Below are 21873 nucleotides of genomic sequence, written 5' to 3' on the forward strand. Positions count from 1 at the left end.
AGACTTATTAAGTGTTCTCAAAAGAATTTCCCAATTTCATCTTATCTTTAACAAAATTTCTGCAGAGTAGAAAGTAGTCCATGGCCTAACTAGAAGTCAAGAGATTCAGAATACAGTCATGACTCTTCTCTAAGTACGTGAGTGTAAATTACTTTTTCTCTTCACTTTCCTATATAACATGAAAGAGTTAAACATATGACCTTTAGACCTAAAGAAGTTAGAATTAATATAAGGCATACTGACAAGTGTTAATCATCTAGCTAAATTATTGATGACAGAAGAAAGAAGAACTGCAAGGTTTCAAACTTTTGATTTTTTTTTGCAAAAAAATACTCCTTTCTCATACTTGCATTCATTATGCTGAAGTTTTTGAGACACATGCCAAATAAGAGACCAAAGAACTACTACTTCTCCACTCACCCCTCCAAAAAAAGCACCAGGTTTTGAGGATGCTATATACATTCATTCCTTCATTCTGTTGTACATAGGGTCACTAGGAGTTACAGCTGACTTGGCGACACCTGACAACAACAACATGATAATTCTCTGGGTTTTTGGTAGTCAGCAGTATTAGCTCTGTTACTATAAGAAACAAGGCTCTCTTTCAGGGCACAAGTGGAAACATTGAGGTCTTTCATGAAGCACTTGAGATGTGACTCTGAAGCCCTCAGTTCATCTCTTTATTTCACCACTTTGTCTATTGTTAATAGGACCAACTATCTAGCTTCTCTACCCAGAGCCTTGCTTCTCACCAATATTGGCAGTGACATTTTGCATATCAATACTGCCACCTCATGACATGGATTAGCAATGCCCTCTTTACTAATGGATGCATACTCATCAGTGCCTTTAAAACTAGTTAGACTTGAGAGCCAATTTAGAAAATGCATCCTTATAATTTTGTTTCTCTAGAAGCACTCTCATTACCAAATGTCTTGGGCTAAACCAGTGAAGATTATGTGTGTGTGTGTGTGTGTGTGTGTATGAATAATCAAAAATCAAACTCATTGCCACGGAATCAAGTCCAACTCATAGCAACTCCAAGGCTATAAATTTTTACAGAACCTTCCTCCTCTTTCTTCTATGGAGTGGCTAGGAGGATCAAACCACCAACCTTTTGATTAGCAGCCAACTCTCTTAATCACTTAAAAAACAAATCTATCCTGGAAGTAGTACATCCAAAATGCTCCTTAGAGGCAAGAATGGCTACACTTTGTCTCACTGACTTTGGTCACGTGGTGAGAAAGGCCCAGTCCCTGGAGAAGGGTATCATGCTTTGTAAAGTGGAGGGTCAAAGAAAAAGGGGAAGATGCCTCAATGAGATGGACTGACACAGTGGCTGCAATGATGGCCTCAAACATAGCAAGGATTGTGAGGATGGTGCAGGACAGGGCATTTCTGTTTCTGCCGTACACAGGGTCGCTGTGAGTTGGAATTGACTCAACGGCACCTAACAACAACAGCAACATATATATTCCACTTATATGGTAGTAGGGAAAAAAAAAGTTACGGCTTCCAATGCATGATGGAATATTCCATGTCTAAAATTTGAAGTCCCTTTCAAGAGTTTTTGAGTTATGTTTCAGTCTTTCTTTAAAGAGATTTTTAATCTTAAAATGTCAGCTTACTAAATAATTTTCAGGGACTTAGAAAATTATACCTAGTAGTTTGGAAGAATGGTGCCATAGTTATCAGTTTAAGTAAGACGTGGTTCATATGGAGTCAAAATCAGGTGATAATTCTGGTCTTGTAAAGCTGACAGCCTAAATACAAGCTTGTTCTTAACATTCTGCTATAAATAAACTTCAATTTTCAGATCAAAATGTATTAAGACTGGGTTGGGGCAGAGCCACTATCCATCTGTCAGTCTGTCATACTGTGGTCATTGATATGATGCTGGAAGCTATGCCACTGGTATTTAAATACCAGCAGTGTCTTCTATGATTGACAGGTTTCAGGAAGAAAGGCCTGGTGGTCTACTTCTGAAAAGTAGCCAATGAAAATCACATGGATCACAATAGAATAATCCAATATAGCGCTGGAAGGCACTCAAAATACATAGTGGCTGCAACAATGGACCCAAGCATACCAAGGATTCTTGGGCAAGACAGGGCAACATTTCATTCTGTTGCACATGGGGTTGCCATGAGTCAGAAATGAGCTGACAGCAACTCACAACAACAAGGCAGAGAAAAGGAAGAGACCAAGAAAGGCAGACATAGGAGAGATGGGGTGGTTAGGGCTGCAGCTACTTACATATGTGAGAAATAAACTATTTGGGAAATGAAGATTACGCTATGTGTCTGAGAGATACAAATGAATTCCCTCCTCCCTTGAGTCTTTCACATCTGCATTTTCTCCTGCATTTCAGAATGGAAAAATACAAAAGTATATCATTCTGCCATCAGGATCTATTTTCTTAGGGCTATATATATAATCTTGAAAATCTGTAAATTTATCAGGCTAGTAAAAGTTCCTATGAGGCAAGGACACAGTGCTTGCAAAGAATGGCCCTCTAACCAATACAAAGGCAGGAGTGTGGCTGCTCTTTATAAGCACCAGTCTTAAATGGACAGCTCTGTGATTAGGGGCAGGAACTGAGCTGATGAAGGGACCTAAGACTACTACTATTATGCTTAATTTCATTTCAGGTCAAATAAACTAGGGAGATTTAAATAACAAAATAATTATGCAGTTAAAATTTAATGTAAAGGTCTAAATTAAATGACATTGCCATGTAAATCTTGAGAAACTAATACTACTATTTAATATGTACAATCTAACTATGACTTAAATTTAAATAATACTGTGAAACCTGTAAGAGCTCGAACTGGATGGAATTGCCTTGTTTTTACAGGATTCCCAAGTTTTCCACCTCTGAGAGGGGACAGTCACCATTCTTCTGTTGCTGGTTTTAGCAGAAAATATTTGTTTTCCTTCTCTGACAGGCTTCCACCTTCCACTGGTACCAGCTTTCACATAATTAGTAGATATGTTCTTTTCAGGACTAAGGAACACCCAACCCAAGCCATGGTTTTTTCCATCGCCTCATATGCATGCGAAAGCTGGATAATGAATAAGGAAGACTGATGAATTGATGCCTTTGAATTATGGTGCTGGCAAAGAATAATGAATATACCATGGAACAAACATGCCAGAAGAACAAACATCTGTCTTGGAAGAAGGACAGCCAGAATGCTCCTCAGAATTAAGGATAGCAAGATTTTGTCTCATGTACTTTGGGTATGTTTTAGGAGGGAACAGTCCCTGAAGAAGCAGATTTTGCTTGGTAAAGTAGAAGGTCAATAAAAAAGAGGAAAACTTTTAACAAGATAGTTTGACACAGTGGCTACAACAGTGGGCTCAAATTTAGTAATGATTGTAAGGATGGTGCAGGGCTGTAAAGTGTTTCATTCTGTTATACATAGGGTCGCTGCAAGTCAGAATGGACTCGACAGCACCTAACAACAACAATCACATCTGAGGAGCCCAAGTGGCACAGAAGTTAAGCACTCAGCTCTAAACCAAAAAGTCAACACTTCGAACCCACCAGCTGCTCTGTGGGAGAATGAGGAGGCAGTATGCTTCAGTAAAAATTTATAGCCTTGGAAACCATATGGATCAATTCTACTCTATCCCACAGGATCACTGTGGGTTGGAATCAACAGCAGTGGGTTTTTTGTTTTGTTTTAATCATGTCCAAGGCTCTACACTAAATGATTTTAGTTGTATTATTTCCTTTAATCCTTACAACTACTCAATTTAGTAGGTATTCTTATTCTCATTTTATATACAGATAACTGTAACTTACTTTGAAATGCATCAATTTTTTTTTAAAAATAGATTTGTGTGTGGATAGACATGGACAGGTGCATAGTTGTCAAAGCAAGTATAATTAAAAGTACTGTATAATACAGTTGGGTATGTGGATGTTCAACTGAATAATTCTTTCCACTTTACTATATGCTTCAGAACTTTCATAATAAAATATTGGGGTAAAATACTTAATTGATTTTCTTAACTAGAATTACACTTTAACTACATGCTATACATAATCTATATATGGCATACACAGAGGTATGAACAATATATCCACTATACACAGAAATATAAAAACTGCTGCACACTTTTACACTATGGATTCATGCTTGATATTGCCAAAATATGGGTCCTTTCACTTTCTTTTATTTATTCAACAGCAACAACAAAAACCCAACTTACTGCCATCAAGTCGATTCCAACTCATAGCAACCACCATTGGGTTTCTGAGGATGTGAATCTTTATGGAAGTAGACTGCTCCATCTTCCTTCCATGGAGTATCTGGTGGGTTTGAACCTTTAACTTTCTGGTTAGCAGACAAATGCCTTATGCACTGAACTACCAGAATTCCTTTTTTCAACAAAGTCTTGGGTTATTATTCATTATTACTGTATTATACACTAAGCAGTACATATTTTAAGCACCTAATGTATTTCAATCCTTTAATCTATTTATATACAATATTTTATCTAAGAATCTTAAATATTATCTGATAGCAAGTATTATCCCTGTCTTACAGTTCTGAAATTCTAACAATTTTAGTACTTCTACCCAGGCAAGTATGGTTTTCCTAATTTGGATCCTTAAATGTATTTATTTTTATTGCTAAAAAGTTAAAAATAAAATAAAATAAAAAAGGTAATTTTTTGGGTTGGTGACTGAGTTCTCTGAGAGCAACGTACAGCATATGAAAAAAAGGCTGTTCCCTTAAAACTTTAGGTTTTAGTATTTTAGGGAAGTTACTTTGATTTCTTTAAAATATAATTTTATTTATTCTGTTGATACTGTTGAGAATATACACAGCAAAACATACACCAATTCAATAGTTTCTACATGTACCATTTAGTGGTAGTGACTACATTATACAAACTGCATAACCATTCTCACTCTCCTTCTCTGAGTTGTTCCTTCTCTGTTAACATAAAATCACTGCTCCCTAAGGCTTCTATCTAATCTTTCCAGTTGCTGCTGTCAATTTGATCCCATATACAGAGTTCTTAAAAGAGTACAGGTGCTCTGGTGGCCTAGTGGTTAAAGCATTTGGCTGCTAACCAAAAGGTCAGTAGTTCAAACCTACCAGATGCTCAATGGGAGAAAGACAAGGCACTATGCATCCATAAAGATTTACAGCCTTGGAAACCCTATGGGGGCATTCCTCCAATTGATCTGATGGCAGTAGAGGTTTGTTTGTTTTGTTTTGGTTTTGGTTCTAAAAGAACGTAACAGGAGGTGTTCCAGTAAGATGGCAGAACAGCAGACAAACTACACAGACTCTCTTCAACAAAGAGAAGGGGAACCAATTAACACAGATACAGAAGATAATCCTAGAGGCCTGAACTTTGGCAGGAAGGATACAGAAATAGACTAAATTCCAACTAGTAGAAGAACATGCATCAAAACACCAAAAAAGGAGACATACGGAGCTGTGGACTGTCAGTGATACTAATGGCACAGATAGCTTGGATACTGTCAAGTGGTGTTAGGATCTAAGAATTAACCTAAAAATCAGCCCTGCTAGCCAGGGACTGCACAGGTGACTGCATGGGTGGCTGGTGAATAAAAGGGAAAGCAGCGAAGACTGAGGTGTAATAAGCTGTGGACTTCTGCCTGTCCGGAGGCGTAGCCATTTTGAATGTTTACAAGCAGTTCAACCATTTTGGATATTTAAAGCAACAGCATTCTCTCAGATTCCAGGAACCTAAGAATGGGCTCCACTTTCTGGGAACTGCAAGGGCATACTGGACACGAACAAATGGAAAGGTGCGATATTCCTCTTGTTACCTGTACACCCCACACCTTCTTGGTAAATGGAGGTGCGGCCATCCCTCACTCCCATCCACCTTCTGGGCTGCCAGAAATTCCATCCCAGTCTGTGTGCTGTGACAGAGCCTGCGTGCCCTGCCCCACCCTGCCCAGATTTTTTTCCTTTTTCCTTTGTTTTTAAATTATTACTATTATTATTATCCCTTTTTTTGTCATCCTTTTTATTACTATTCTCTATTCTTCCCTTCCCAGGTTCTAGTTTTCAGCTTTCTCTCTCCTCCTTGTTCCTGGTTCCCATTTTTTTTCTTTCTCGTGGTTAACCCCATTCCTTGTTTTTCTTTTTGCATTTTTCCCATTTTTTAATTCATTATGATCCTGCTCTACCTCTTTTCTCTTATTGCGCCCTCCCCATATATTGCGGTTTTTTTTTTCTTTTTCCCTTTTCTTTTTTTCGTGATTGTTCCTGTGTGCTTATGAGGTGTATATTTTGTCTGCTTGCTTTTACTTTTTTGATGGTTTTCCAATTGTTGTTTTTGTCTAACTGAGTGGGAGACAGTAACTGTGCCCATACAATGCAACCACATCTGCACCTCCTGCAGCTCCACTTACTGAGTGAGAGTCACTACCACTTCCTTCTCCACCAACTGGCCAACGATAAATAACTCCCAAGAACAGCCTGACTCATCCTTAACTGCTCTTCACAAACAGTTAACAGAGATCTAAATACAACAATGTCACAATGTCTTGGAGACAACAGACCATCACAATCCACACAAAGAAGCAAGATAAAGTGGTAGAAACAAGGGAGCAGAATACAGACCCAGAACACATCTCTTGAGGAAGAAGCAGCACTGGAACTCTGATATGGAATTCAAAAGAATTATACTTAGGTATGTTCAAAAGACTGAGAGACAGACCAAGGAAAACACTGACAAAATTAAGGAAAACCCAGACAAAACTCTAAAACAATTTTGGAAGAAAACACAAGGACAAAATGACAAAATAAATGAAAACTTAGAAATGATAGAAAATCTTCAGAAAGAAATCCCGAAGATTAACACTAAATTGTCAGAAATAGTAACACATTGGAAGTGCAAAGGAGTAGAAGTGATGCAATGAAGACAGAATTAATGAGACTGAAGACAAATACCTGAATACTTCTTTGGAAAGGGATCAATCAGAAGAAAGATTAAAAAAAAATGAAGAAAGCCTAAAGATCATGTGGGATACCATCAAAAGGAATAACCTACATGTAATTGGAATTCCAGAATAGGAAGAGAAAAAGAACAGCACTGAGAAAATTGTCCAAGATCTGGTGGAAGAGAACTTCCCTGATAAGACGAAATGATGAAAGAGGAGAATATATCTATTCAGGAAATCCAACAAATCCCAAACAGGATAGACGACCCCCCCCAAAAAAAATTACCATGACATGTTGTTGTTGCTATGTGCTGCTGAGTCATATCTGACTCACTGTGACCCCTCCTTGGGTTTCCAAGGCAGTATTGCTATGGAAGTAGATTGCCCAACCTTCCTTCCGAGGAGTGGCTGGTAGGTGTGAACTGCCAGCCTTCTGGTTAGCAGTCAAGTGCCTTAGGCACTACTCTACCAGAGCTCATCAAACACACCAAAACCGAAGACCAAGAAAGAATCCTGAAAGCAGCATGGGGGATAAAAAAAAAGTTCCTTACAAAGGAGAACCAGTAAGAATAAGCTCTGATTTCTCAGCAGAAACCATGCAAGCAAGAAGGCAATGGGATAGTATATATAAAACCCTGAAAGAGAAAAACTTCCAACCAAGAATTATATATGCAGCAAAATTGTCCCTCAAATCTGATGGTAAAATTAGAAGTTTTCCAGATAAGCAGAAATTAAGGGAATTTGTTAAACCAGACCAATCTTACAAGAGATACACTAAAGGAAGTCCTCTGAACAGAGAAGTGATAATAGCTTACAATAACCGACCATTAATACACAAGATGACATAAGCCAGAAACCAACACAGCTATGGAAGTATCCAAAGTAAAATGAGCTTACAAGATTGTAAACAGGGAACCAGGGACATTGATTGGCAAGTGAGGACAACTACAAACCAAAAAGAGGGAAAAAAACAGTGTAGTTACAAAACTCGTAAATGGTGAGGAAGTCAAGAGAGTTGCAAGATAGAATGGACTGTTCTAAACTCAGGGAGAATATTATAAATCACAAGGTAATCTCAAAGAAAAATGATAAACCTTCACATCAAAATAAAAGAGGACAAGCACAAATATTTAGCAAATACTAAAACAATAGCAACAAAGGAAATGATAACACGATTCAAAAACATAATGAGCTTAGCACAGAAAATTATATGGAACAAAGAAACAAAGAACCCCATGAAAAAACACGTAACAAAATGACAGCTACCAATTCATACTTGTTAATAATTACAATGAATGTCAATGGATTAAATCCACCACTTATGAGACAGAGAGTTGCAGACTGGATAAGAAAACATAACCCATCAATACGCTGTCTACAAGAGATAACCTTAGAGACAAAGACAAAAACAGACTAAAAATCAAAGGATGGAAAAAAACATCTATCAAGCAAGTGGCAACCAAAAAAGAGGAGGAGTAGCAATATTAATTTCTGATAAAATCGACTTTAAGACAAAAACCACCATAAAAGACAAAGAAGGACATTATATAATGATTAAAGGATCAACTGAACAAGAAGATATAACCATAATAAATATCTATGGACCACTTAAAGGGCCCCAAAATACATAAATTAGACTTTAACAGAATTAAAAGAGCATAATGTTCAAGGCAAACATTTTTTAATAATGAAGCTAAACTACTGTTTTGTTTTAAGAAGACTTCAGGGGATATTTTTATTTATAGGTTTAAAAATTATCCCAGGGCAATAGTTTCAGGGGTTTATTTTGATTTTTTTTAATCAATTGTGGATACTTAAAACCTGGAGGAGGAAAAGAAGTGTTATGGTTTTGATTTAGCTCTCTCTGGGAAAGGAAGAAGCAACTCTTAAGTATTTTTTGTGGGCTTCAATTATTCTTTTGGATTACAGGGTGGCCCAGATCATGTGTATTTTATGATCACACTTTCTCTCTTACCTAGTGTGAAAAAACACCCCAGGATTTCTTTTCACTTTTAAAACAAAATTAAATTTTATGCTGTTGAGCTAAGGAAAATTAGCTCAAATTTGGCAATTTTCCTAAGAATAAACATGAAGCTCCTAACACCCATTAAGGATCATATTTGCCAGGAGGCACACTGAATGGAAAGAAAGGTTAAAGTGAAAAGTTCATGGCAAACATCGCAGGCTGCTAAAGGGATCTGTAAGGCCAGAGTCACTCAAATGACTGCAGGAAGTGACCTACGGCACCACTCATGGTTCACAGAAACTGATGTTGCAATGTCTTGCCTACAAATTATTTTTTTACAGAAGGGAAGAGAAGAGGGTTAGACCCTGGGGAGAAACTGGGACATTCTGGTTATTTTGTAGCACACACGGTATGGATGACCACTGAGGGAGACTTTTAAAGAAGTAGCTGGTAACTGGCCACTGCCATGCTTCTACATAAATTGCTGGCTATAAAAGCAGGTATTTGGGGATTAGGAGCAAAATACCAGAAGATGAATAGATTTTAAAAGTCAGGCCAACCTAGGTACAAATCCCAACACTGACATTTACAGCTGAATCATTTTGGGTAAACTTCTTTACCAACTACAGCCTCCATTTTCTCAGAGTTGTATAATGAGAAAACCACACACCAGCAGAGTTGCTGGGAGTATGAAATGAAATCACATATTTAAATAAATTAGTTCAGTGCCTGGAATATAGTAAGCACTTTAGAAATACTAATTTGTCTCTCTCCTTTTCCTTTTACATGTAAGTTCTTTAGTTTATTAATGCTAGAGAAAACATTTACTGCAAAGCCACTTCTGCTCACCAACAAACTTTGGTAGAGTGGAACTACTAAAAGGAAAACTCCTCCTGGATCTTTCCCAAGGCCACTTAGACATTTTTTGTGGACACATGAAAAAGTTAAAGTGTATCTACTATTTCTTGGTTTGTCCAAGATCTCTGGTGTGAGATGTAGGTAAAAGTTTATTTGAGAGAGTGTGTTGCCAATTTGAAAAATTATTATCTACTTAGTTACTCTGAAAGGTGCTCTGGTGGTGTAGTGGTTAAGGCATTTGGCTGCTAACCAAAAGGTCAGTGGTTCAAACCCATTAGCTACTCCACGGAAGAAAGATGGGACAGTCTGCTTCTGTAAAGACTTATAGCCTTAGAACCCCAATGGGGGTCGCTAGTCAGAATCAACTTGTTGGCTTTGAGCTTTTTGAGAGTTACTCTGAAAGAAATGCCAAATGTAGCACAGGGCATTTGTATGAACAATCTCCTAAATGCTTTTGGCTGATTTAATTAAAAAGTAAAGTATAGGAAATTCTAATTCTCTATAGTCAGATAAAACAGTCTATTCAATTACTAGAAAAAACTATCATTCTGCACAGATGGGCAACACTGAGGGGTAAACTGTCACATACTTAGGAGTAGTGAGCAAGTATTTCTGAGTGCAGACTTCTTAATTTTTTAAAAAAATATCTTACTATAAAAATTTTCAACCACACATAGATGTATGACAAATCCCCACATACATATGACTCGGTTTCAGTGATTCTCAATGACCCAGTTTTAAAGCTGGAACTTGGAGATATCTAATCAGTTTCTCTCAGACAAAAGTAACACTTAGAGACATCTACCTTCAGAATGGTATTCCCCTGGAGTATTACAAGAGACCTTTACAAGTCTTTAAGATAAAAATCTCAAAGTTACGCTAGAAATTACCCAAATTCTGATTTTTAAAAAATTGATATTGGTTTCCCTCTTCCTAAATAACTTTAGAGTAGAAGGGCAGATCTTCTCAATATGTGGATTTTTCACTTTACAAAACACCTTCAGACAACTCACTCTAAGTAACAATGACAGAAATCCTGATGTTTCCACCATAAATTTTTCAGTGAACCTCTAGAAAGTAGAAGGACAACAAAAAGGACAAGGTAGAAAAGGCCGATGGGAACATGAGAGCCTTGGACAAAAATATAAGTAAGGTACTGATGGTACATACCCAGAGGCTTAAATTCATTCCAGACCAGAACTCCAGAACTTTAACTTTTAAACACAGTAACACCACACTACCCTGGACAATCTAATCACTCACAAACATAAATGCTATTACTACCTCTTTTAATGTCCTCACAGAACCAGAAGAAACCATCTTCTTCAGAGCTGACACAATGTTTCTGGTCCCTTTACTTTTACCTATGTAGTATTAAGATAGTCTACATAGATGCATACATAACACTGTTGTTGTTACATGCTGTGCTGTCCAGTCATCTCCAACTCACATGACCCTATGTCCAACAGAATGAAACACTGCCCAGTCTTGTGCCAGTCTCATAGTCCTTGCTATACTACTGAGCCCCTCGTTGCAGCCACTATGACTATCCATAATACTACCTATGTAGTATTAAGAAAGGAGTTCTGGTGGTGTAGTGCCTAAGGCACTTGACTGCTAACCAGAAAGCTGGCAGTTCAAACCCACCAGCCACTCCGCGGAAGGAAGGTTGGGCAATCTACTTCCGTAGTGATACAGCCTCGGAAACCTAAGGATGGATAGCTATGAATCAGATCCGACTTGACAGCATTGAGTTTGGTTTTTTTTTTTTTTTTTTAGTATTAAGAAGACCTCTTGTGGCATATAGCTGAGCACTATTTGCTGTCTCTGCTATGAGAAAAAAACTATTCAGCCAACAGACTTCATGACACAAACGCAAGCAAATAAAACAAATTGACCCCTTCCCGAATCTCTTGCATCCCACAAATGACATGCAAACACTAGGTGATTCATGTGTATGGGCTATTCACTAGAGAGAGAGAGACTGACTTCCCTAGTAGAACTCTAGAAAGTTCCAATTAAGCAGGCTACATGAGAGGAGGTGATATCATCAAGCTCACCAGGGAGCTTCAGAACTAAACACATTAATCAGAAATGACTCTATGGTTAGTTTATGCACATGACATCATTTAGTCTGAGCTGCGGTCCCTTCCTATCCACTGCAAAGTATTCACTGTTATTTGACTTAATTCAAAACTAAAGAACTTCCGTGTTCTTAGGCTTCAATGTGAGCTTCAAAATCTGCATATAATTAGTGATGATTTTGCAGAAAATTACAGCTGCCAATGCCCTCTTTTAAGTCCCTCACAATCTGGAGTTTCCTTCCTCCAAACAGAACACTTTACCCTTCTATATGATCATATAAGAGCTTGACTGAGGCTCTATAAAACTAGCTAGATCACAACTTACTAGCAAGAATTGCATACGGTGGCAAACGATACCTTTGAGAAGATGATGCTGTCCATTTCATCACTGGGTGAGTGAAAGAGATCAGAATCACTCCCAGATTCTCTTTTAAGCCCACTTTGGGATGAGGCATGCTCTCGGCCCAGTCCAACACCGAGGAAATTGTCACATTCTGAAAAAGACAATTTATACAACCAATACTTAAAACAATATAAAAATTTCTTTCTATCCTAGAACTGGTTTTTTAAATTTTCTTTTGTTTTTAAGATTAAGAAGTTATAAAGGAGACACTGTCAAATTAGTAGCTTTTAGCTTTGACAGCCCTATTCTGGAAGAGTTCCTATAGCCTATCCATGAGTTTGCCATGTCCTTAAAACCATCATTCCATCTATATTTAGGTTTCTCAGTGGCAATGTTTTCTTCCAAGTATTTTTCTTTTGCCACCAATACCAGAAGTCCATTGTTAGGAAGCTATGTGACAGTTTGTGGCCAATCCCTGTTTTGAGACTAAGTTCCTTCTGGAAACTTGTTATTTTATCAAAATACTGGAATAAAAGGCAAAGGGGAGCATACCTAATAAACATATCAGTCTATTAAGTTTAGGAGTTCTACTGCTTAATAAGGAGCTCTGGAGGTGTAGTGGATAAGGCATCTGGCCTGCTAACCAGAAGGTCAGTGGTTCAAATCCACCAGCTGCTCTGTGGAAGGAAGATGAAGTGATCCACTTTTGTAAAGATTTACAGCCTCAGAAACCCAGTGGGGGTTGCTATGAGTCAGAATTGTCTCAATGGCAGTGAGTTTATTACTTAATAAGGAGCTCTGGTGGTGTAGTGGTTAAGGCATTTGGCCACTAACCAAAAGGTTGGTGGTTCAAATCCCACCAGCTGCTCTGCAGGAGAAAGATGAGATGGTCTGCTTCCATAAAGATTTAGGGGTTGCTATGAGTTGGAATCAACTCAGTGGCGGTGAGTGAACTGAGTACTGCTTAATAGTGAAAACCTAATTATTGAACTTTTCATACCTTAAACTAATCTCAGAGGAATCATATGCTAAAGCAGAAAAGTTTATTATCTAGAATCTGTTTTCAGCTCAAAAAAGAGGATAGGGACCCTACCAGAGGGAAGAGGCCTTGACAAAAATATTACACTGGTACATCAAGGAGTCCTAAAGACACCAACCAAAAACAAACCAAACTCTCTGCCTTCCGACTCACAGAGACCCCTCCTTGGGTTTCTGAGCCGGTATCACTATGGAAGTAGATTGCCCAACCTTCCTTCCAAGGAGTGGCAGCAAGGTATTTAACCCATTATCTCCTTTTGACTTTGTGGACAAAAGGGGCATGAGAGTTGGTAGAGGTAAGTTAAGATTTATAGATGGTAAAATCAAGAACCTAAAAAGGGTCAATTTTAACTAAATTTCAGAGAAGCTCATAATGTAAGGCATTTGCAAAAAAGCAAAAGACAATAAATACACACACATAAAATCCTAGTATTTTTAAGTTCCATTAACAGACAGTGTATTTAAAGCCAAAACAAGGACTATGTGCTAGCCAGACCACACCCAAGAACTGTATTTATTTCTAGATAACACATTTAAATTAGAACACTGATAACCAGAAATGCATGCACAGCAGTGAGGTCATTAACAGTAGAAATGCTTGAGATACATTTAGCTTACAGAGGAGCTTGACAAAAATGTGCCTAGAGACAGTCATTTAATGAGGAACAGTGAGTAAAATCACATTGTTCCAGATGGCGGAACAAAGGCCAGTGAGTGGACCGTGCAGACAGTCACTGTAGCAAGGTTTCTAGGCAGCCTAAGTAATGGGAGCTCTGGTAGCATAGTGGCTAAGACACTTGCCTGCTAACCAGACAGCTGGCGGTTCAAACCCACCAGACACTCCTCGGAAGGAAGGTTGGGCAATCCTACTTCCGTAGTGATACTGCCTCGGAAACCCAAGGAGGGGTCGCTATGAGTCGGGTTTGACTCGACGGCAAACAACAACAACAACAACAACAAGTAATGAGTACCATTTGACCAGAAGGACTGAGCAGAGGCTGAATGAGAGTCATGAGGCTTCAGAGAAGCTGTCTACACAGAAGGAAAAGTGGAGATTTAACTAGCTAGCCTACAATGGCCCTTCTGACTCTCAGATCTTTCGCTTTGACAGTAATATGGCACCTGCATGCTGTGTGTGTCTGAAGAAATAATGGGAAGTTTTTCTTATCTAAATTAATTAGTAAATTAATAATTGATAACTAATAATTTTACTCTGGATCAGCTGAGTAGCTAAGGAAGAGTCAAGGATGCACTAAATGAATCAACTGTTGGTAAGTTAGGCACTTGGCTAGGTAGAGTCCACATGAAAAGAGAAGTTTAGTGTTTGTGTGTATGGGGGCAGGCGACAATCTCACAGGAGACAATGGATATATTAAGAGAAAATTTCAACACAAAAGATGCCACAGGAAGCAAGGCAGGGACCATAGGTTAATATGAAACAGTAAACTTAAGCAAATATTTCAGATTTGTTTTAAAAAAATGACCCTAGTCTATTTCAGTCTTGGTCCAAATTACCTGAGTGTGTTATGTCAATAGGAACAGCTGTGTCTAAGACTGGCAATTGTAGGTATTCTAGAGTTTTGCTTTTTTTTTTTGACATTTCACAGAATATGTATTAACTTAGGTAGAGTTGGCAGGTATGATTTTCTACTCCTTCCCCTTATCCTTACTTGTGAAAAGCAAAACTCTGGTTGAGGGGAAAACAGGGGACTGGCCAAGAGAAGAAAGGGCTGTCACAGCAACTACACTGAGCTCCTAGCTATCCAGCTGGCAGTCGAGCAGACCATATCCAAATTCCAGACTGGGAAACAAACCATCTCAGAGATATTCTAATGGAAAATTCACAGGGAAGATCCAGATTCAGCCCTAGTAGGAATACCTCACCCAAAAAATAAATCCAAACCAGCACTACAAGGCACCACAAACCAAGTCTGGGTTGAGAAGAACTGGCTGTGTGAGATAATGTTGACTATTGGGGTGGGCAGGAAGAAAGGCTGTGGAAAAAAAAGAATCAGGGAGTGAGAACTTCAAGCAATCAGGAAACAATACTCCCCACCCAAAGCTACACCACACTCCATACATAATGTGTTGTTTCATGTGTCCTTAAGTTTTCAAAACTAAAGAAATCTCTCCTTTGTTCCCTCATGCCCCCTTCCTAATGAATAAAATAGGAACAGCATTAAAAAGACCCACTGCCAATAAGTTGACTGAGACATGCAGTGACCCTACAAGATAACTGAGAACTGCCCCATAGGGTTTCCAAGGCTGTAAGTCTTTCTGGGAGCAGACTGCCTCATCTTTCTCCTGCAGAGCAGCTGGTGGATTCAAATCACCAAACTTCTGGTTAGGAGCCCAATGCTCTAACCACAGTGCCACCAGAGCTTCTTTGGAACAGCATACCAAGGTATAAAGAACAAAGAGCACTGGTTTAAAGTCAGCCTGATCTGGCTTAAATTTAGGGCTGAAAACATATTAGGAGAATGATCCCACCAGTAAGTAATTTAACCTTTAAGCCTCATTTTCCGTATCAATGAAATGGAATAATTAGTACCTCCCTCAAAGAATTGTGGTGACAGTTAGAAATAATATATGCATAATGTTACCTGAAAGGAGCCCTGGTGGTGCAGTGGTTATGAGCTTGTCTGCTAACATAAAGGTCAGCAGTTCAAACCCACCAGCTGTTCCATGGGAGAAAGATATGCCATCTGCTTCCGTGAAGATTATGTCACAGGACACACCACGGGCAATCCAACTCTCTCCTTAGGATCGTTATGAGTCAGAATCGAGGTTTGGGTTTGGGTATGGTTTAATGTTAGCAGAACTCTGCCCCTCAACATATAGCAGGCACATGATAAATGTACCTAATGAAGGTAAAGCTTAATTCATAATATATGTTTCAATAAGTATCCCATGATCACAGTACTTTGAAGGTGGCCTTAGAAGGGGCCAGTCCCATTTTATGACCCACTTATAAACCTGTATATCTATCTTTTGTGTACTGAGCCATTAGCTTTATAAAAGCTATCAAAGTGCGTACTCTTTAAGATGCTATGTAGTCATTTGGATTTAAAATGACATATGCACAAACAAATTATAGTTAGGGAAAGGTAGGAAAACATACAGCAGCACTTACTGGGTTTTGTTAAGCCACACTAATCATAATCCTCTCTTTATTCAGCATTGAAGAGTATACAGAGTGATTTCAAAGACATTATCTTATTTGGTCTAATGTTACAGCTCTCTTAAGCATGTGTTTGTGGAATGAAGAAAAGAAATCTACAAGACTGAAAAGTACTTAGGATTCATAATCAGCTATACCTAAAAGCAAAAGCTCAGGACTTTTTAAATTAATTAAGGATTTAAAAAGAACCACTCAATAAAAGCCACAGTTTGTGCTTACAGGTTGAGGTGTGGAGAGTCTACAAAATTCAGTATTATGCCCTGGGGTTCTGAATTCTTTTATTTAAATGAGTGAATTAAACTACAATGTGCAGAGATAGTTCCTGTGAATATTCAAAAATTGTGAGGTAACCTCATTTAACCTTTACATCGCAAAAAGTTTCACTGCTTAGGTCATTGGGAGTAATTATACTTTTAGAAAAAGCCCCAAACAGTTTAAGGAACCAAAACACATAAAGTAGAACATTTTTAAGTAGAAGATTCCAGAGGGCAAAATGGGAAAAGTATAGCTACCTCTGTAAACAGGGTCAATCTCATAAAACATGGAGAACAAAAATATAACCATACCCAAACCCACTGCTACTAAGTCAATATGATAAAGTAGAACTGCCCCCATAGTGCTTCCAAGGCTGTAAACCTTTGTGGAAGCAGACTGCTTCTTAATCTTTCTCCCATGGAGCAGCTGGTGGTTTTGAACCACCAACCTTTTAGTTAGCAAGCCGAATGCTTCAACCACTGAGCCACAATAATAATACTGTTTACCTACTTCTATGTGAAGTAGAAAAAAAACACTCTTCATTATTTTCTAATACCTCCTTTGTAGTAAATTCAGAGTTCAAAATCAGCAGGATATCTCTAAAGATAAAGGATTTGAACCAAAAACAAACCTGTTGCCATCAAGTCAACCATGACTCACAGCTACCCTAACAGAGTAGAACTGCCCCAAAGGGTTTCTTAGATTATAAGCTTTACAGAAACAGGCTGCTACATCTTTCTTCTGTGGAACAGCTGGTGGGATCTGAACCATCAACTTTTCAGCTAGCAGCTGAGCACTTGAACCATTATGCTACAGGGCTCCCTAAAGATCTGAACAGTTGTCTTTAAATTGTATACTACTGCAAGGTATCTACAGCAAAGTTCTTTCTAAAAAGACCAGCAAACGAGAAGAACTCAGCAGTTTTTAAAGAAGGTCAATGTAAAAATCAGGAAGGTAAACAGAGATGACGCTGGGTAAAGAAGACTCAAGAGTCCAGAACACAAATCACCAGTGTGTTCACTTAGGTGTAGTAACAGGCACAAAAACTTACAATTATCACATACATCATCCTCACAACACCTTCTTCTCTCCCTGAGGCAAGCTAGAAACGCTTTATAGATATGAGAGAAGAAAGCACAAAGGTACCTCACGCCACAGTTGAGTCAGTAGGTGAGATGGAGTTAAAAGTTAGGAATTTTAACTAACTCTAAGTAAAGTGCTGCACACGCCATTACAACACACAAGGTCTTTACAGCGTATTTTGTTCCTAGTACTTCATGAGTGCTTAAGGGAAGACTCAATCCTGACAACGTAATAGTTCTCAACTATGGCTAAACAATAGAGTAACCAAAAGAATAAGATTCTGATGTCAGTCCACTTCCCAGATCAATTAAATCAGAATTTTTGGGGTTAGGACCTGGGCATCAGCATGTTTTTAAAGCTACCCAGATTATTTCAATGTGCAGCCAAGATTGACAACTGTAGCTTTGGTTCTTAATAATGCATATTCATAGTTTAAACCAGATTAAAAGACCATATGATATGTACATGCACAGCACAGATGCCTTCACAGAAGAATTAACATATCACTTGTGAGATCAGCTACCACTAAAAATGAAGTCTAGGTAATTACATATGCTCGCCTTCAATTCTGAGACAAATGCTTACCAACACAACATACATACACCCTTTTGTCGGATTAATTGCTTAACATGTTAAGGCAAGATTTCCAAATCAAATACCTTGTTATTAACCAAAATCAAACCCAAACCCACTAACACTGAATCTATTTCAACTCACGGCAACCCTTTTAGGACAGAGTAGAACTGCCTTACAGTATTTCCAAGGCTGTAAATACTTACAGAAGCAGATTGCCTCATCTTTCTGCCAAAGAGCAGCTTGTGGATTTAAACTGCTGACCTTTTGGTTAACAGCTGAATGCTTTACTGACTATACCATCAGAGTTATTAGTGGGACTACAGCTTCAGGAAGGAGCTCTGGTGGTAGAGTGGATAAGACATTTAGCTGCTAACCAGAAGGTCAGCAGTTCAAACCCACCAGCTGCTTCATGGGAGGAAGATGAGGCAATCTACTTCCATGAAGATATAAAGTCTTCGAAACCCAATGGGGGTCGCTATCAGTCAGAATCAACTCAATGGCAGTGGGCTTGGTTTGCTTGGTTTTAGTTTCAGGAGGAGCCCTGATGGTACAGTGGTTAAGTGCTCATATGCTAACTGAAAGGTCCCACCAGCTGCTCTGTGGGAAAACAATGAGGCAGTCTGCTTTCATAAAGATGTACACCCTTCAAAACCCTATGGAGTAGTTCTAATCTGTTGTATAGGGTTGCTGTGAGTTAGAATGGACCAAATAGAAGGAGGTTTTTTTTTTCCCTTTTTTCTATAGCTCCAGGAGCCCTGGTAGCATAGTACCTAAAGCATTTGACTGCTAACCAGAAGGCTGGCAGTTCAAACCTACCAGCTGCTCCTTAGACAGAAGATTGGACAATGTACTTCTGTAATGATATTGCCTCGGAAACCTGAGGAGAGGTCTCTATGAGTCGGATTCGACTCAACAGCAGTGAATTTGGTTTTTTTTTTTTAAATGGCTCCAGGGAATGGGCATCTTAGATGAGTTATTCAAATATATTGCAACTTCCACGACAGTGAGTTGTTTGTTGTTGCAAATTGGAAAATCTCTGCTTACCTGGGTTCTGCTTAGGAGCCAGAAGAGATGCTGCATCAGGGCATGGTTCTACTGTACACCAGCTTTCTTGGTTTATCTGAAAGAAAACAAAAACAGAATTTCAGAGAGTTAACCAATGTTCTAAAGCTGCTGTAAGTCTAAGGAGCCCTGGTGACGCAATGGTTAAATGCTTGGGTACTGACTGAAAGGTTGGCAGTTCGAACCCATCAGTTGCTCCATGGCAGAAAGATGTGGCAGTCTATTTCCATAAAATTTACAGCCTTGGGAACCCTATAGGGCTGTTATACTTTGTCCCATAGGGTTGCTTCGAGTCACAATTGGCTCTATAGCAATTGGTGATTTTTTTAAAAATGGTTTGCAAGTATATGTACTGTACCAACACTTCTATTTTTTTTCCTTAATACTTTATTGCAAGAAGAGTAAAATTATGTCAAGAACAAAATATTTTAAAAATACGATCAAGGCAACTTGTGCTTAATTAAGGCTTCAAAGGGACTATTAATAAAAGTTAAACATACAAAAGCAACAGGAAAAAGATATACCAAACCATGGTTCAGGTCAAGGGTGGAGTAAAAAAAGAAGTTACAGATGAAACTAACTAAATATTAAAATACTTGTTTGATGCCATGGCTTGCAAGTTGTTTTCCACTCCCAAACAACAATACAAAGATGTTAAAATTACTTTTACACATGTTAAGAATTCTACATATATTATCTCATTTAATCGTCACACTAGCTACATAAAAATTATACTCTTTTTTAATTTTTTTTTTAATTAAAAGAACAGGCTCAGAGGAGTTGCTGAGGTGATACATGGTAGAACTAGCACTTGAATCTAAGTGTGTGATCCCACAACATATTAAAGAATGTTGTTGTTATGTGCTGTCAAATTGGACTCGACTCGTAGCGACCCCTCCTTGAGTTGTGGAGGCAGTATTACTATGGAAATAGATTGCCCAACCTTCCTTCCGAAGAGTGGCTGGTGGGTTTGAACCGCCAGCCTTCTGGTGAGCAGTCAAGTGCCTTAGGCACTGTGCTACTAGAGCTCCTAAATGCCTATTCAAGAAGGTCTCAAATCAACAATCTAAGCTACCACCTTAAGAAACTAGAAAAAGGAGATTATTATCCAATGCAAAACCCAAATCCATTCCATTGAGTCAATTTTGACTCATGGCGACTCTGTATACAGGGTTTCCAAAGCATAAATCTTTATGTAAACACACTGCTACATATTTCTCCTGAAGAGTAGCTAGTGGGTTTGAAGCTCTAATCTTTCAGCTACCAATCTGAGCCCTTCATCATTATGCGACTAGGGCTCCTTATTACCTAAAATAAGCAGAATAAAGAAAATAAAGAGTAAATATAAATGAAATAAACCCCAGAAAAACAATAAAATGAGTGAAATCAAAGCTGGTTTCTTGAAAAGGTAAGTAGTAACAATAAATCTCTAGCCAGATATGATCAAGAACAAAAGAATGGTTACAAATAACCAGCATCAGGAATTAAAAAGGGAGATCAGAGATTCCAAGAGGATAATAAAGGAATAGTAACAATGTTATGGCAGTAAATTCAACAAGCTAGATGAAAAGGATGCATTCCAGAAAGAACTCACTCAAGACAACATTGTTGTTGTTGTTATGTCAGACTTGACTCATAGTGACCCCTCCTTGGGTTTCCGAGGCAGTATCACTATGGAAGTAGAATGCCCAACCTTCCTTCTGAGGAGTGGCTGGTGGGTTTGAATCGCCAGCCTTCTGGCTAGCAGTCAAGTGCAAGACAACATAGATAACGCAAATAGCCTTAATCCATTAAAAACATTGAATTCATGGTTTAAAATTTCCCTAGAAGGAAAACTCCAGGTCCAGATGGTTTCAGTGGTTTAACACTTAACACTTAAGGAAGAAATAAGACCATTTCTACATAATCTCTTACAGAAAATAAATAAAGAAGAAATAGTACACAGCTCATTTTATGAGTCTAGCAAAGATAGTAAAAGAAAACTACAGGCTAGTATTCCTCATGATATAGAAGCAAAAATCCTGAAAAAATGTGAGGAAATCAAATCTAGCAATATATAAAATACACAAATACATCATGACCAATTAGAGACATGTGAGGAATGCAAGGATGCTTATGAAAAAAAAAAAAATCAACATATTAACAGACCAAATAATCCACAATGCAATGATTATTAATGGAGGCAGAAAAAATATTTGTCAAAATTCAATATTCATTCTTGATAAAACTCTCAGAACACTAGAAACAGAAAGAAAATTCCTCAACCTGACAGAGGGCCTCTATGAAAAACCTATACCTAATATCATACTTAATACTGAAACACTAAATACTTTCACTCTGAAATCTGGAACAAGGAAAAGGTGTGTACTCTAATCACTTTTATTCAACATTGTAGTGGGAGTGCAATAAAGCAGAAAAAGAAATAGAATACATATAGTCTGGAAAGGAAAAAGAACTTTATTCACAGATGGTATAATGTTGTGG

The 21873-nt window shown here is 38.2% G+C and overlaps 1 protein-coding gene across 1 annotated transcript in view; it reads right to left on the reverse strand.

The window, feature by feature from the left end:
• The window catches only part of AKAP13 (A-kinase anchoring protein 13), a 313928-nt gene that overhangs the window by 99091 nt on the left and 192964 nt on the right, over positions 1–21873 (reverse strand). Inside the window, exons 8-9 of the mRNA XM_042781685.1 lie at positions 19372–19447; positions 12209–12345 (exon numbers count right to left, since the gene is read on the reverse strand). Of these exons, the coding sequence (XP_042637619.1) occupies positions 12209–12345; positions 19372–19447 (213 nt within the window). The remainder of the gene's footprint in view (positions 1–12208; positions 12346–19371; positions 19448–21873) is intronic.

Source organism: Orycteropus afer, unplaced genomic scaffold (assembly GCF_000298275.1).
Source record: "Orycteropus afer afer isolate SDZICR_OR568_19922 unplaced genomic scaffold, OryAfe1.0 scaffold00150, whole genome shotgun sequence".
Lineage (NCBI taxonomy): Eukaryota > Metazoa > Chordata > Mammalia > Tubulidentata > Orycteropodidae > Orycteropus > Orycteropus afer.